Source organism: Protopterus annectens, chromosome 15.part0, assembly GCF_019279795.1.
Source record: "Protopterus annectens isolate FY-2018-M chromosome 15.part0, PAN1.0, whole genome shotgun sequence".
NCBI classification, from domain to species: Eukaryota; Metazoa; Chordata; order Ceratodontiformes; family Protopteridae; genus Protopterus; species Protopterus annectens.
The window spans coordinates 343,742,208-343,760,051 of record NC_056749.1 but is presented as its reverse complement, the minus strand read 5'-3'; the positions used below and the strand labels follow the sequence as shown (position 1 = coordinate 343,760,051).

Sequence of the window (17,844 nt, the reverse complement as noted above, 5' to 3'; positions counted from 1 at the left end):
GCTGTGTTCACATTGGTTGTGGTCATGCACTTACACACAGGTCTATGTTACTGTGTGCCGTGGCATGCCTGTAGAGCCGGCTATGCCATAGAGACTGTTCTGTTTGTCAGTGTGCTTGTGATGGTGTCAGTTGTGCCTTGTTATGTAACAATTACATCCCAGTGTGTCAACTGAGTACTTTAACCCCTAGGGATTGTCTACAGAGTGTAGTTAGAGGCTGCTGAACTATACACCTGCATTACTTACCGTTGATTGTTTGGTATCCTGTGGCTCAGTCTGTCTTTACTATTGTACTACTTGATGGTCTTGGCCTGGACAGCAACATACATCTCTCTGCATGTGTATGTATAGTTGCATATATATATATATATATATATATATATATATATATATATATATATATATATATATATGTATATGTATACATATATATATATTTATATCTGTATCTGCATATGTGTGTCTGTGTATATGTATCCTAGGGTTGCCCATGCCGTGTCTGGTCCTGGTAATGGGATCTGCAACACTTGGTAATATATTGCAGGGGGGACGTGTTTGGCTGATGGGGGTATACCTATTCGTACAAGACATATACTGTTTGTGCCGGCTCAACCCCATTAACGTTGCATGTGGACATATATGTTTTTGTTATTTCCCCACTGTTATCTACAGATATATGTCCGTATATACATACATATATATATGGATTCACTTGAGAATCTCGAAAAACTGAAATACCAAATTTCAGTTTTCCAAAATTCAAATCCCGAAACCTTACAAGCCTGAAACACCGCAAGCGCGAAACTTAAAATCCTGAACATACACCACAAACACAACACACACATACACATGCACACACTCTCCCCCCACAATCAAACATACAATCCTAAAATACAAATAAGGGCTGCACCCCCCACACAACCCCTACTTATATATTCTAACTCTGAGACTGCACAATCACACACACAAAGGTAACTCACACACACACATTTCACAGCCCCTTGCACACACACACATCACAACCAAAACACACACAAGCATACACTACAGCCCATAACCTACACACTCATACAGACTTAACTACACTTGGATCCATTCATACACCGCAACACCAGAAGCTCTGAACGTCGGGATTTCGAATTTCATGCTTCTGGTGTTTCGATTTCAAGCTTTCGGCCTTAGAATTTCAGAAAAATGAAATTCGGTATTTCAGTTTTTCGAAATTCTAAAGGGAACCCATATATATATATATATATATATATATATACATATATCTACTGACATATATATAACCTGCCATATATATTTAGACATATAGATGTCGACATACATATCTATAGATGTAGGCATTTTCATGTATATATGTTCATATATATTTATATATATGTATATATTTCTATAGATATAAATATATATATCTACATATATAGATATGTTGTATCTGTTTAGCTATTAATATATTTACACACACACATACATCTAAATGTTGGAATACATTCTCTGTACAGTTGAATGACTGGGCTGGATGATATGTTTTTGAAAACTTCAGGGTTATGTATATCTGACATGGCTTAGTGGTAAATAACTTTGGCTATGGTGTGCAGGGTCCTGGGTTCGAGCTTTGCAGAGGCTGTTTATTTTGTTGCTGGGCAGAATATGGGCCATTGGATACAGAGTGATTAAGGCACTTTAAAGCAGTTGTAAGTGGGTTTGCGCAGGTTTGCGTGGAGGTAAGCACTGCTAACTTCCGGTTACAGTTTCTTATACTCTGTTAGCTTCTGAATTGCTTAATCTATGTAGGCATTGCTTATTCCCATGCAAATAGGCTTAAACCCACTTACTGCTGCTTAAAAGTGCTTACATCTGCTTACCCCCGTGCTAATTTCTTTAAAAGTTTGGCTTGGTTCCTGTGCTATTCCGTATCCTTATTTGGATAAAGGGAAGCTTCTTTGTTCACCAGTGGGAGTGGGGAGCACTGAGCAGCCTATTTTTAACTAGAGCAGTGGTTCCAGCCAGAAACTTGTAGTCTATTGGCCATTTTGGGTCAATTCCTAGCTCTTTTCAACCCCCTGCTATAAAGCCTGCTTTAGCGCGCTTTTGCGTGATTTAGCGCAGAGTTGCCCATAGAGCACCATCGGGCAGCGCCGGTTAAACAAGGTTAAACTATTTCTGGCTCCGTAAAGTCTGCTCTTCATTTCCCTTAGAACTTCTCTACTTGCAATCTAAACAGTCTATTCTCTATCTCAAAAGCTCAGAACTTGCTCTTAAAGCATTTTTATATAGGTAAACTACTTGTATACTAAACAAAGTACTACATTAGCCTAGAATCCCCTTGAGTACCCATTTCCCTATAGGTCCCTTCTGACTCAGTTACACAGCAAACTTTTTCACTTTTTCTAGCATGTCGAAGGGTCAGTTGCTAGCGTCCTCTCCTGTTCAGCTGGTGAATCTGGGCATCTTGAGGCAATGTTACAATTGCCTCATGTACACAGACAACCCACTCCTTCTCCCACAAAACACAAATACATGTGAGAGATGCAACTATATAGCCAAACTGGAGGCTGAGCTCTCTCAACTCCGGACTGGCAAGACCAGACAGGAGGAGAAGGAAACCACGCACACCACAAACCCAGTTTCACATAAAACTATCACAACTGTAAAACAAACACATAAACACACAAAGACATACTCAGAGGCACTGATCAAAAATCTACCAAAACTACAGAGGCCTCCAAAGCAGACACCCAAGCAACTGCCACCTCAAGACATAAGACATGCAACACATAGTTCTCAAAGTCAGTGTGCTAAACAGTCACAGCCCTTAAGGCCAAACACAATGCCAGACACACTTGTTATAGGTGACTCCATAGTCAGACACACTGATGTCCCACTCACCAGACTGAACAAGGAAAAGATCACAGTAAGCTGCCTGTCAGGCGCTAGAATCCACCACATAACACAAGCACTCAGGTCACTCCACAGCAAGTACAAGTATGACTCAGTCATTGTCCATGCCAGTGTGAACGACCTGAGACATACCTCCCTGGACTACATGAAAAAAAGACATAGAGGAGCTCTCAGATTATGTAGCCCAGGCCGGTATGACCCTGACCCTGAGCAGTATCCTAACCTCACCAAGAATGATGCCACAATACAGAGACAAAATGATCAGCTTTAACAATTGGCTTAATTACTGGTGTCATTCTAAGGGGATCCAATGTCTGTCTGCCTGGGATGACATGCTTGACAAGCCACGCTGCTTCGCAAGGGATGGCTTGCACCTGTCACCCCTGGGCTTCCGGATATTGGCAAAGGCTCTTGCCACCCCATAGTGCCTTTTTAGGCAAGGCTCAAATGATAAACCTACCGCCCTAGAAAACAAAAATGGAAAAAAACTAAGGGTAATACTGCTCAATGCCAGAAGTCTAAACCTCAAGATACACGCCCTCGAAGCCCTCCTCAGTATGGAGAACATCGATGTCTGTGCTGTGACAGAAACCTGGTTCAAGGCTCCTGAGAGCACCCCAGCACTATCAGGTTATACCTCATATCATGCGTTCTGGCCCCAAAATCCGGACTGAACCACAAAAGGAGGGGGAGTATCCATATTCATAAAGGATACCCACACCTCCAGGTTAGTGGCAATGCACGAAGCATCGGAGACCATCCAGGTGCAATTAACCATAGGTAAAACTGCCCTACAGTTTGTAGCATGCTACAGACCACCCTCTCAAACTCAGGAAACCCACACAGCCTTCCTGAAGACACTGGAGAGTATGAATGTCTCTCCAAACACCATCATATTGGGTGACTTCAACTACCCAAACATAGACTGGGAACATTACTCAAGCCCCAACACCCTAGCCCAAAGGTTCCTGGAGTTCATAAACTCAAATGCTATGGAACAACTAGTCACCATTCCCACAAGAGAAGAAAATATACTAGACCTGATCATCACAAACATGGGGACAAAATGCTCCACACCAGACGTATATCCCTCATTGGTGAGATCAGACCATAAATTAATCTCACTGGAGATCCACATCCCGCCCCCAACCCCAGCAAAAAAGACCACAGTGAATAACTTCTCAAAAGCAAACTTCACACTTCTTAAGACTGGAGTGGTATCCTTCAAGGCCCCCGAGCCAGTGGAAACCACAACCCACGCTGCTGAAACCCTTACAAATGCCTTCTACGAGCACCTCCAGGAATGTATGGATCAAGCAATCCCTAATAAAATCGAGACCCTTTCCACCAAAGGCAGGCGCCCAGTCTGGTGGACCCCAGCCATAAACAAACTCTACAACAAGAGGAGAAAGCTACTACATGACAGAGCAAAATCCCTAAAAGGGAAGGCATCTCTGATCAATACTAGCAAAGAACTACGATCACTCATAAAATCATCCAAGGCCAACTTTGAGAGAAAAATCGCTAAAGACACAAAAGACAATCATAAGGCCTTCTTTAGCTATGTTAGAAACCTGGGTGGAAACTCCCAGATATGCTCAGAATTAGTCCAAAATGATACAAAAATCACTGAACCCACAGACATTGCCAACATACTGGCAGACAGGTTCAGTGCAAATTTCAACCCTCCCTCCCCCCAAAAGGAGAAATATCTATCCCACCAGAGTCTAGCCTCCCAAACATCTCAGATGCCCAGGTGAGAGCTGCTCTCTCTAAAGCAAAAAACACAGCATCAATGGGACCGGACGGTGTCCCCGGCTGTGTGCTACACGAACTCAATGAGTAACTAAACCCACACATAAGGCTGCTGTTTAATCTTAGCCTTACTACAGGATACGTACCCAAAGAATGGCGTACGGCAACTGTGGTTCCCACTCCACAAAGGTGGTGCTTCTACGGACCCTGGAAATTACCGCCCCATAAGCTTGATGAGTCTTGTCTGCAAAGCTATGGAGAGGATCATAATGGAACTCATAAATAAAGACATTGGGGACCTACAGACACTGGATCCTACCCAATTTGGCTTTGTCAAGGGCAGATCCTGCCTCTTGAACTTGGTCGACTTTTTCGAAACAGTCACTAAGGCCATTGATGAGTGTAAGGCAGTTCACACAGCCTACCGTGACCTAGCAAAAGTGTTCGACACAATACCCCACTTGGGCATCATAGAAAAGCTCACCAGCTTAGATGTAAATCCATATGTCACAAGATGGGTTGCAAACTGGCTCAAGGACAGAACCCACAGGGTTAGAGTTGCTGGTGCCATGTCAGACTCTAAGCCGGTCACGAGTGGTGTCCCACAGGGCTCAGTCCTGGGCCCCCTCTTGTTCGGCATTTATTTTTCTGAAGTGCAGGCAAACATAGGGGGATTGTGGCTGACAAAATTTGCAGATGACTGCAAACTGGGCACCATAATTGACACTCCATCAGACACAGACATCTTCCAGAGAGGTCTCATAGAAATGGATAACTGGTGCCAGAGCCATGGCCTTAAGCTAAATGCCAAAAAATGTATAGCCATACCCTTTGGGAAAAACAAGGTAACCCCTAATTACCACATAGGTGGTAATCCATTAAACACGGAAGAAGTTATCAGGGACCTGGGGACCCAAGTTGACAGTAACCACCTGATCATGAAGGGATTCACATCCAGATCAGGAGAGGTCATTGTACCTCTGTACTCTTCACTTATCAGACCAATGATTGAGTACAATGCCCCATTCGGAATGTACCTTACCCGACACCTGCAGCAGTTGGAAAGACCCCAAAAGTTCCTCACCAAAAGGATAAAGGGGCTCAAACATATGTCATACACTGCCCGACTGAAGAAACTCCAGCTCTATTCAGTCACATACCATCTGCTCAGAGGTGATCTGTGCCTGACATACAAGGCCATGTCCAACCCGGAATTAATGGACATGCTCCACCTCAAAAAATCCAAATCCACCAGAGCCATGAGAGCAAGAGACTTAAACCTCAACACGGATATAAATAGGATGTGCTGGAGAGACAGATTCATCACCCAGAGACTCCCTACACTGTGGAACAGAATCCCAGTCCATGTGAGGCAGAGCCCCTCACTGACTCTGTTCAAGAGAAATCTTGATGAGTGGATGGGAGATCATAGGTTTACCCCGGGAATCATCTCTGTGTCACTGCTGGACAGAGGCACAGCAAACTAATGGGTATAGTATTCTCATCCTAAGGGGTGGTGAAAGCCACACACACTCTGGCTAGGCTTATAAATGCCCTAGGGCAGATAGCCTAGTATGAACCTATGAAAAAAAAAAAGGGGTTGATAGGAAAGTGGTTAAAAAGGGGCACAAAGAGGGAAAGACAGTAGGGAAAATAGTCATGGATGTGCAGGAAGGGTGTAGGGAAGGTCCATAGCTGCCTGTTTCTTCTACAGCAACAGCTGTGCATATACACTGAATTTGGAGTTAGACTTGGACACTCAAACCCCTGGGAGTGGATGAGGACAACAATAATACGTTGTGATGCCAATTAGACCGGATTACATGTGTCCAGTGGACACGTGTGTGAAATGGACAGCTATGTATGGGGCAAGATTTTTTTGTTGGAACCTGAGAGTGGGATATTGGGGAGGGGTAGTAGGTATATTTGGGGAGGTAGGTTGGGTAGGTTAACAGACAGGACAAACAAGACGCATACAGGGGCGGTATATGACATGTGGGGGGTAAACAACTTGATGGGGGGTGTTGGGATATTGGAAGCCTACAAGCCTTCTAGTGGTAACAGTGGGACTGAGGTCCCCACCCATGAGCAGTCACCACTGCATCTTCACAGCCCCAAAGGTGGCTGTGCTGGGGGCTGAGTCGCAGAGCCAGGCTGACTCTCTAATTGTGACATGCAGCCCTCGAGCTGGCATAGAAGATCACTAAACTGCTGGTCGATCTCTCTAAGCACCACAGCCCCGACCTGGCGATGGGTGACAGGTGCCTGTCTGCACCCACTCCCGGGGGGCCAGCCCCATCCCCTGAGGCAGTTCCACCCAAAGGTGGTGCAGGACCTATGGACAGGGAGGTCTCAGGTTGGGCTCCAGACATGCTGGTGCCCGGTGCCATGGCCAGCTGAGGTGGGACAGATGGGTCTCCTGGGACCAGCCTTCCCAAGCGTGCTATAGTGTTCAGATTTCATCATCATATGTGGGTTAGTAATAGTCAACACATTCCAGGGTTAGGTATAACAGCATGCATAGATATTCCCATTAACTCAGACACCATATATGGAACAGTTGCATGGTAAACGAACACATGCATATATGGGACCACACTGGTAATAAGAACAGCATGCAGGTACATTGATGGCACCATGCCACCAATGTTGGAATAATTCAATATAGCACATGCATGGGAACCATTAACATATTTATCAAACAACTGGACATGATCAGCGTCATTACATACCAGTTAGCGTGGGTACGTTGATTATTGTTGGAGATATGGTTGGGGGGGGATGTCAATTAACAACTAATATATTCCTGTAGTCCACATTACTTTCCTAGTCAGTGCTGTTATCTGTACCTTACAAGTTTTACTACACTACCCTATAGCCTTAGTTTGGACAGTGATATGGCTGTTGTCATCGTTACACATGAACCAATTTTACCTGCAGTATACACCTCTTACCTGGTATATTGTGGGGGGACTGTTTATTAACACTAACTGTTTTTACACATACTCCCGGATCCTGGGTTGATGTTTTGCACATAGCTATACAACTCTTTCTGCACAGACTCTGGCCATGTGTTGACCACATGCTGGTGTGCCAGGACGTATCTAGAATATTGCCCTCTTCCACCTTTAGTGACCTGACACACACACACACATATACATGCTTTCCTATACAGTTATATTATGTAGCACAGTGTGGGTGACTGTGACCAGTGATACTTTATTATTCAGAGAAACTGCAACACTCACAATTCCCTACAATACCAGAGTGAACGGTACTAGTATAGGTTATAAAGGTCTGTATTCCTCAGCACAGTGTTCGTATCCAACGTACCTGTGGGAGCAATGCTTGTTAGCACTACCTGACTGTTGCCGCATAAAGTTCCGGATTACACATTAGTATTATGCACATACATTTCATTCTGTTAATGTACACACTCTGGTCACAGCTTGACAACATGGGAGTGTAGATAGGACATACTTGAAATATTACTCTCTTAACAGTTTTGGGGGTTGCTACAGTAACAGGTGTGTTATCATAGATGTTTGACAATCACTTGTATTCCCTGTTTGCTGGCTAAGCATCTGGGATCATCTTACAGACTTACCAGAGGGACAGGCAGCAGATATAGGCACATATACTGGACATTCTGGCCTCATCTGCACAGTTGTGGGATATGATTCTGTATGCAGCCTAATTCCACTCCCAGGATTCAGACCATGGCTGTGTCTGCTACAACTTAAACACTGTCCATCACAGTTGTGTCTGCTATATAGATATTGCTGTATATCTCCTATCTGCTTTCTTTCTTATTAATCCCCTGTGGTTTTGCATTCAAACTTGTATTACAACACTCACACAGATTTCCTAGACAGTTATATGTTGTAGGACAGTGTGGACGACAGTGATGTGTAATACCTCATTATTCAGAGCAACTGCATATCATTCTTGTAATTCTGGGCACAGTGTTGGTATCTGACAGACCTGTAAGAGGAATGTTTATTAGCACTACCTTAATGTTCCCACACACAGTACCAGATTCCACATTATTATTATGCACATACATATCACTCTGTTACTGTACACATTCTGACTAAAGCTTGACAAGTTGGGGTGTAAATGGGACATACGTCGCTTCTTATTCACATAAGGTATTGGGGAGTTGCTAGTGTGCCAGGTTTGTTCTCATAGATGTGTGTCAATCAGTTGTATTTCCTGTTTGCTGCCTATATGTCTGGGATCATCCCACTGATTTCCCAGGGGGACAGGTTGATAGGCAACAGATATGGGCCACTTTACTGGACATTCTGGACATATCTGTACAGTTGTGGGGTATGATTCTGTATGCAGACTACTACCACTGGCAGGATTCGAACCGTGGCTGTGTGTGTGGTAAAAAAACAACAGTTCACATCTCAATTGCATGTGCTATTCAGTTTTTGTTGTCTGCATTTTCCCTGTTTACTATCTATGTGTCTCTTAGTTGTACTAAATGGCCTCTGGGGATTACACCTGTCATATACATGCTTTCCTACACATTCAATTTATGGTGCACGGTCTGGGTCTCAGATTGCTTGTTACAGCAGTACTATTACATGATTGCAAATCTACATTACCATATGATACCAGAATATACACATGCAGTCCAGCAGTTAGACCTGTTTTATCAGGCTATTACAATTTTATTGACATACAAACAATATGAGACTCTTCCTGCCATATTCTCTAGTGTATGCAGTACTTGCCTTGAACAATACAGGTTTTATACAGGCAATTAATTTACTACTACTTTTAGTTTTATTTCCTATGACAGCGAATGCATGAGTATTACTGACCTGCCTCACATTGCAACCTCGCCAGGCGACTGATGTGGGCCTCCTGGTTCGCAGCCCGGTCCACTGCAGCTGTAGGGAACATAACAGGAATATTTAGCCATACATATCCATGATATACCTGAGCTGGCAATTATTACACACGTACTGGGGTGATACTTACACATGACTTTAACATCTCTTGCCGCTTTTGCCTCTTGGAGACACTCCTCCAAGATGTCCTCTTTATGCCGCTTCAGGTCAGCATAGTGGTGCCTGACCTGCTCACCAGTTCAGGGTATGCCAGTGGCACTGGTGAGGTCACGGACAAGCATAGCTGGCCTTAGGCATAGGCCAACTAGGCAGCCGCCTAGGGTGCCGCTCTAGCAGGGGCACTTTTTCAGTGTTTATTTGGTGTAGGTAGACCAGGATGGGGGCACCGGGTGGTGTGGTGGGGGGCGCCGTGGAGCCCTTTGCCTAGGGCATCAGTTGACCTAAGGCCGCTCCTGCGGACAAGACAGTCCCAGGCCTCTGCCTTAAATTGGGAGCCCTGGTACTAGCCCTGCAGCAGTCTCTGATCATGGTCTTTGACAAGAAGTCCTGCCATGACCTTGGACTCCTGGATGCACCAGTGCTGTGCCCAAAAGCGCACACCTTCTCCCCTTACTGCCATAGTGCCTGCAAGGGGAAGCTACAACCAGTTATGAGATGTATTCCCACCTCTTGAGTTTAAGTAGGGCTTATTTCCCGCACTTTTCTGTGATTGGCTGGTTTTGAAAAGGCTACACTATGGGCAATCCTGCTTCCCTACAGTTGGCATTGTTTAAAGGGTTATACCACTGGGCACAATGAGTTAGCTGCCCTACACATTGCTTACACCGCCTAAGCTGCCCTGTACAATGCTTAGTATTGCTTACATTAGACTTTGCATTATAATTCCTTTTTGGCATTGAGTTATTATTCATTACACCTTATATGTTTGCCTGGTATCCATGTTTAATGGGTACGTACACTCTATGGGGTCCTTGTGTTTTACTGGGGACTTCAACACTCTATCATAATTACACCTCACTTCTGGGCTAACTGCTGTACTCCATTTCACATATTTATGTTCTATAGTGGGTTATGGAACATATGACTGTATACTGATTCCTTTCACACGTTCAGTTTTGTTTTACTACAGTGAGGACTTGTTTGCTGATACCTAATTATTCTGTACTTCTGTGATGGCTTGGTGGTTAGCTACTGTGACTATGGTGTATAGGGTCCTGGGTTCGAGACCTGCATGGGTGTTTATTTTGTTGATGGGCAGAACAAGGGCTGTTGGATACAGAGTGATTAAGGCACTTTTGAGCATTTGTAAGTGGGTTTGCACAACGTTAAGCACTGCTAACCTGCCGCTACATCTGCTTACAGAGAGTCAACTTTACAATTGCTTAACCAGTGTAGGCATTGCTTACCGCTGTGCAAATGGGCTTAAGCCTGCTTACTAGTGCTTAAATATGCTTAGTACTGCTTATTTGTGCTTAAACCTGCTTACTAGTGCCTTATTCATTATGACACTGACATCTCACATGTGCATTTACTGCAGTACTCCAGTTCATGAAAATGCTATTTAGTGGGTTATGCAATATAAATAATACTCATAACATGCTTTGCCATGGAAAATGGAATATGCTGCAGTGGGACTCGAACTGGGAATGCCTGCTCATAAAGCAAATACTCTGCCCACTACACTATTGCTATGCTGCTTCATTTCCATATATCTTCCTTGTTATCCTCTTCAGCCATTTAAGATGCATTAACTGTAGCTAAGCGATGGGTACACCCATGCACCTACGGTTAACTTTAATCGGATTTAAAAAAAAAAAAAATTTTTTTTTCATTTTATTTATACATACTGTTGCTGTTGTACACAAGGGTGACTGTTGGTGGGGATATGCGGTCACCTATGAGCTGTCTCGCTCATTTCATACCCCTTTCTGCTGTTCTTCATTGAGGGGGTGTGTATATTCTGAGAGATCTGCTCTCAGACACGCCCTCTGCACTCTTACAAGCTCTGTGTAAGCCTAGGAGCTCAGGCAGTGATCCTCATTACTATGCATGGCACGCTGCCGTCTTGCTCCTAAACGACCACCTCCGTGCAGGACTAAGCTAGTCCTGCATGGAGGAATAGTAAATCCGGGGGCTTGTATTTACTTTTGCAGCATTTGTATACATTGTTCAAAATAGCCTTCTTACATGATGCAAAACAACCTAGCACTTGCATCCACAAGTTAAAGTTATAAGAACAGTATGGTACAAGTTTTGAGGAAACAAAATCTAAAGGCTGTCAGTGTTACAACTTTGTGATTAATCTACAGATGGTAGCCTTATAACTTGTCAGTATTTTGACCTGAACTTTTTATCCATTTCCTTAAGTGGCCTTTTTCAATAAAAAAACATTGATGAGTATGCATGTGTAACACTAAAACATTTTGCCACACTTCTAATAAGCCTAAAGAAATAACATTTTAAATGACTGAAAGGAGCTTTTATGAATCTTTCTTATTTTTTTTTTCTGTTTTTTATAACTCACAAAAACATCCTTATGGGAAACCATCTGCAATGAGGTATAATGGCTTATGTAATCACTGGATGAGAATGCATGGGTCAATGAGAAAGCACAGCTAATGCGCATTTATGATTCAAATCTAGAGTCGTGTATCAGTTCTTACAAGTGACATTTGGTAAGCAACTGACATGTCTTACCTGGAATGTCTTTATTCAGAAGGGAACAGGCTTGCAGGAGGAAGATAGGGATCCAGCAAAGAGCATCCGTGAAAACAATGAAGAAGAACCGCTTGGCTATCGATACTTCTCTGGAAAACCCACTTCTCTCTGCAGACTTTGCTCCTGTTTTGAGGATGGAGTAGAACATGCTGGTATACAAAATGACTATACTGATAAAGGCACACAAGTTCAAACCTAGTCAGAAAAGGAAACACTTGTAAACATATGACAGAAGCTGTGGAAGGTTGTATGAAGTGATTTTAAATGAGTGCTTTAAGCATTTCTTATAATAAAACATTTGTATTAGATTACACAAACATCATCACGTCTACAGTGACATAATATAAATACATGCTTCCTTGCAATTATGATATTCTGCATTGCAGGAAAATGTGTTAATTTTTACTTCACACACTACACCACAGGAACATTACTCAAAGCCTGAGCAAAAAATGGAAATATTGGAAAGAAGTATGTATGTGTGTACGTGTATGTTGGGGGGGGGGGTGTTACTGGTGTACGGCATGAACTGGTGTATATTGTTTGCATGATATAGTAAGAATAAATGTATACCTATTTGTATAATATATACACGTGAGTCTGTGTATGCATGGTTGTAGATGAGTGGGGTGTGTCTGCTCATACATGCTAGTACACTATATACCACTACACTGCTATAAATTCTGTGACTCATTAGTTTAAGGTACACAGTACTCAGCTGTCAAAGCAGAACAGATGGCCAGTTATATCTTTTCACAAAATAGACAACTCTTTCTTTATAGGTACATAGACAGATAGATACATACATGAAAAATCATATAACTATCCCTAGAATCACAATTAAAATGTACGATGTTCTCCAAGGTACAATAACTTCATAGATGGTATATTTGCTTCTTGTTACATGCCAAGTATGATGTATTAGTTAAAAAAGTTACCTTTTACATTTTATTGTGTGCCTCACTGAATAAGGTATGACTGCAAATATTGTTTCTACTTTACATGTAATTATTTATTAACACTGATTTTTGTCATTTCATCTTATTATAACCATGAGTAGTCACTAAATGGTAATTTACTTTTTGTCTTCTTTGAATCTACCCCTTATTTTAATTTCTCCAAGTGTTTAGGTTTTCCAAAGCCATGACAGGAATGGCTACCATTCCTGAGTTAGGGTATGATTAAATTTTATGAAATTAGTATTCTTTGCCAAAAAGGCTCTTCTTGGTACCTGCAATATACCTAGAATTGCATCTTTCTGCGATTCATATGGAGTTACAAGTATTGACAATTATTATAAATAAGCTTGAAAATTCTTCATTATTATGTCTTTTGTGTGTGCTGGTATTGGACCTATCTGAGTGTCAGTATACAGAACACTGTTAATTCCTAGGTATAGCTCTTTCAATGTTTAACTGTACTTTTATCCTTTGTTTTACTACTGTTTCTGAAGTTCTTACTTCTACTTTCTTAACTGTTGATATTGGATATACGTGACAAGATACTCTTCATTACAGTAATTCTTTCAATTCAAGTTTCCAGTGCTTGGTAGATATCTGAACAATCCCTAATATAATTATCTTTCCACATTACTGTGCCTTTTAGTGCATAGATACTCAGCCACGAGTATATTATAACCGAGAACAAAAAGTCCAGCTGTCTCTAGTTCTTGACTTTAGACCCCGTGTTTGTCTGTATCTCTCACTTTCTCTACAGACTTTGTAAACTAGCTTGCATCATGTCTGGAAGATCCTCCTGCTAAAAGCACCTATCCAAGTTACTTATGGCAAAGGTCCTGCATTGAGCTTGCAGAGCAGGAAGCTTTACTAGGGAAGTTAGATTAGGCAACCACTGTCCTGCACTCTGTTCCTGGTGGGGGAGTGGGTGCTGAAATCTGGGCTACTTGCTGGATAACTTGTAAAGTGGAAGTAACCAAGGGGTACAACATCCAAGTCAGTAGTGGGTGTATGTAGCAAATGTATGAGAACATATCCTGGAATGGGAACCACAGGCTGCACTTCAATATTAGTACAGCCTGCACCACTGCGATGAAAAACTGATAACTGAAGCTTAGAGAAAGCCCACATTCTGTACAGGGATTGACCTAAACAACGACCACTAGGCACCCTCTGAGTGGGGCAGAAAAGTGCAATTTTTAATGCAAGGAGTAGGGAGGGCCTTCACCATTTTATCCATTTAATGGGATCAATCTTTGCAAAGAGAAAGCAAGGGCTGTTTTTAGTAGTGAGCTTGTTGGCAGACATTGGTCAGTGCTCCTGAAAGGAGTCAGAAAAATATGCTGTTGGCTTATAGAGAACACACCTTCCCAATCAAAATGGAAGAAAAATCTAAAGGGATTCTGCTGATTGGAATATGATGTCCCGGTAGAGAGGAGATCTTTAGATCAGATCACAGTTTCTGTTGTATCCTTACGATAATTTATAAAGTTATGTCTTTCCTTGGCTTATTGTGCTATTCCTTTGTTCAAGAGTACATACTTTGCTCTATGATAACATTTTGCAGTAATTTCTTGTTTACACAATGTGGAAAACAAATTGCTGGTTGTGCCTTTCTTTCTTATTGTGGAGTTTAGAAAGTTACACACATTCTCTGTACTTTCCTGCTTAGTACAACTGTTAACTATGCATGATGCTGAATTTATAGTACAAAACCTCAGCTACCAAGCACCATCTCACTTCATTGTTCTTATAGGTTCGTAGGTTCATAGCTGTGTACTAGGCTAATGGCCCTAGAGCCTCTACAAGCCTAGCCAATAGGATTACCCTGGCATTGTGCTACCAGACCTTAGTTCCCAGTGCCTCTGTCAAGTAGAGCCACTGGAGTGATCCCCAGGGTGAATTTTCTATTTCCCTTCCACTCATCAAGATTTCTCTTGAAGAGGGCCAGTGAGGTGCTCTGTTTCACATGTATGGGAAGTCTATTCCACAGCATGGGCAGTCTCTGGGTTATGAACCTGTCCCTCCAGCATGTTCTGTTGATTGTGGTAATGAGGTTGAGATCTCTGGAGCGTGTGGTGTAGAGGGATTGGGACTTCTTTAGATGTAACATTTCTAACAGCGCTAGGTCAGACATGCCTTTGTAAGTCAAGCAGAGATCACCTCTAAGTAGGTGATATGAAATAGAATAGTTGGAGTTTTATGAGCCTGTCCATATAGGACAAGTGTTTAAGGCCTAGGATCCGCTTTGTGAGGTATGTTTGTGGCCTCTCCAGTTGTTGCAGGTGTTTAGTGAGGTACATGCCAAATGGGGCATTGTACTCAATGATTGGCCTAATGAGGGAAGAGTAAAGGGAGACAATGACCTCTTTCCTCCTGGATGCAAAACCCTTAGTAATGAGATGTGACACATAGAAGGACTTTCTGACCACAGTGGCAATGTGGTGGTCAAAAGAGAGGTTGCTTTCAACCTGTGTTCCAAGATCTCTTATAATGTCTTCTGTGTTCAGTGGACTACCATCAATGTGGTAATTCATGGGAACCAGGTTTTTCCAAAAGGGAATGACGACACATTTTTTGGAATTGAGCTTAAGGCCATGGTTCTGACACCAGTTGTTGGTCTCAGTTAGGCCTTTCTGTAGGATGTCAACATCACCTAGGGAGTTAATAATAGTTCCAAATTTGCAATTGTCTGCAAACTCTGTTAGTAAGAGTCCCTTCATGTTGGCCTGGACTTCAGAGAAGTAGATACCAAACAGGAGAGGGCCCAGGACCGAACCCTATGGGACTCCACTCGTGACTGGTAGGCAGTCTGACTTGGAGTCAGCTACTTTCACACTGTGGGTTCTATCTGTGAGTCAGTTTGCAACCCACCTAGTGATATAGGGATTGATGCCTAGTTTAGTGAGTTTTTCTATGATTCCTGAGTGGGGAATGGTATCAAAGGTCTTGGCAAGATCAAAATAGGCTGTATGAACCACCTTGCCTTCATCCACAGCTCTGGTGACTGACTCAAAGAAGTCAACCAGGTTGGGCAGGCATGATCTACCCTTCACAAAATCAAACTGCGTGGGATACAGAGTTTGGAGATTTCCTATATCCATGTTTATTAGGTCCGTGATGATGTGTTCCATAGCTTTGTATATAAGACTCGTCAGGCTAATGGGGCGATAGTTCCCAGGGTCTGTAATCACTCCTCCTTTGTGGAGAGGGATGACTGTAGCAATTCACCATTCGGTAAGGACAAAGCCTGAGGTGAGGCTGTGATTAAACAGGGCACACAGGTGAGGTGTCAGTTCACTCTGTAGTTCATGTTGAACACAGCCAGAGATATTGTCAGGACCCATAGAAGCTGTGTTCTTGGCATTGGACAGTGCTGTTTTAACCTGTGCGACAGTAATACTGGGTGCCTGGTGATCTACTGGTATTGTGATTGGTCCTGGGGGGGGTAAACTTGGCACTGAATCTGTCAGCCAGTATATTGGTACTATTGCGCAGTAGCTCAGAGCAAATCTGGGTATTGCTGTGGAGATTCTTTACATAACTATATAAGGCCTTGTGGTTGTCTTTACTATCTGCTGCAATTCTGTTTTCATAGCTAGCTTTAGAAGATTTGATGTGGGATCTCAACTTTTTGTTGAGGCTGATAAGGGAGTTTTTCCAGTCTTGGGAATTCACCTTATTCTGCATCAGCTTCCTCTTTCTGTTGTAGAGTTTGTTTATGGCAGGGGACCACCAGATTGGCTTCCTGTTTTTGGAGGAGAGTGTCTTGATTCTGTTGGGTATGGAGAGATCCATGCATTTGTGTACGTGTTTGTACAGTGCATTGGTGTATGATTCAGTTGTCATGCAACTGTTCTCTATTTGCATGGGTGCCGTGAAGTTAGCCACCTCTGTTTTTAGGAGCCCAAATTTAGCTTTGGAGAAGTTTTTCATGGTGGTTACGTTTGTGGTGGGTGGGAGGGATGTGGATTTCCAAGGTGATTAGTTTCTGGTCAGATCTAACCAGGGAGGCGTTGACTATTGGTGTAGAGCAATGGTCGCCCATGTTAGTAATGACCAGGTCAAGAATGTTGCTACCTCTAGTGGGGGTAAGAACGAGCTGGTCCAGGACATTGGAATTAATGAATTCCAGGAAACGTTGGGCAAGTGTATTGGTACATGAGTAGTTTTCCCATTTAATGGAGGGGTAGTTGAAGTCACCCAGTATGAGACTGTTAGGTTGGACCCTAGTATTCTCCATGGTGCTTAGGAGCATGGAGTGTGAGTCATAGTTGGGGACCTATAGTAGGCTATGACCTGAATCACTGTCTTACCCAATGTTAGCTGCACCTGAAGCATCTCTGATGCGTTATGTTGGGCTACCAGTCTGGAGGTGTGCGCATCCATTATAAATATGGAAACATCACTGCCTTTGGAGCTTCGGTCCAAGTTCTGGGGCCAAAAGCTGTGGAATGAGTTATAGAATGGTAGTGCAGGGGTGCTTTCTGCTGCTTTGAACCAGGTCTCTGTTACAACACAAATGTCCTTGTTCTCCATTTTAAGGAGTGCTTCGAGCAAGTGCATTTTGAGATTTAGACTTCTAGCATTGAGCAGCATGTCCCACAGTTTGCATTTGTTTGTAGCTGTTGCGGTGGTAATTT

General features: G+C 42.9%; 1 protein-coding gene across 1 annotated transcript in view; it reads right to left on the bottom strand.

The window, feature by feature from the left end:
• The window catches only part of LOC122789682 (relaxin receptor 1-like), a 976,275-nt gene that overhangs the window by 40,395 nt on the left and 918,036 nt on the right, over positions 1-17,844 (bottom strand). The window contains exon 17 of the mRNA XM_044057098.1: positions 12,225-12,440. Within this exon, the coding sequence (XP_043913033.1) occupies positions 12,225-12,440 (216 nt within the window). The remainder of the gene's footprint in view (positions 1-12,224; positions 12,441-17,844) is intronic.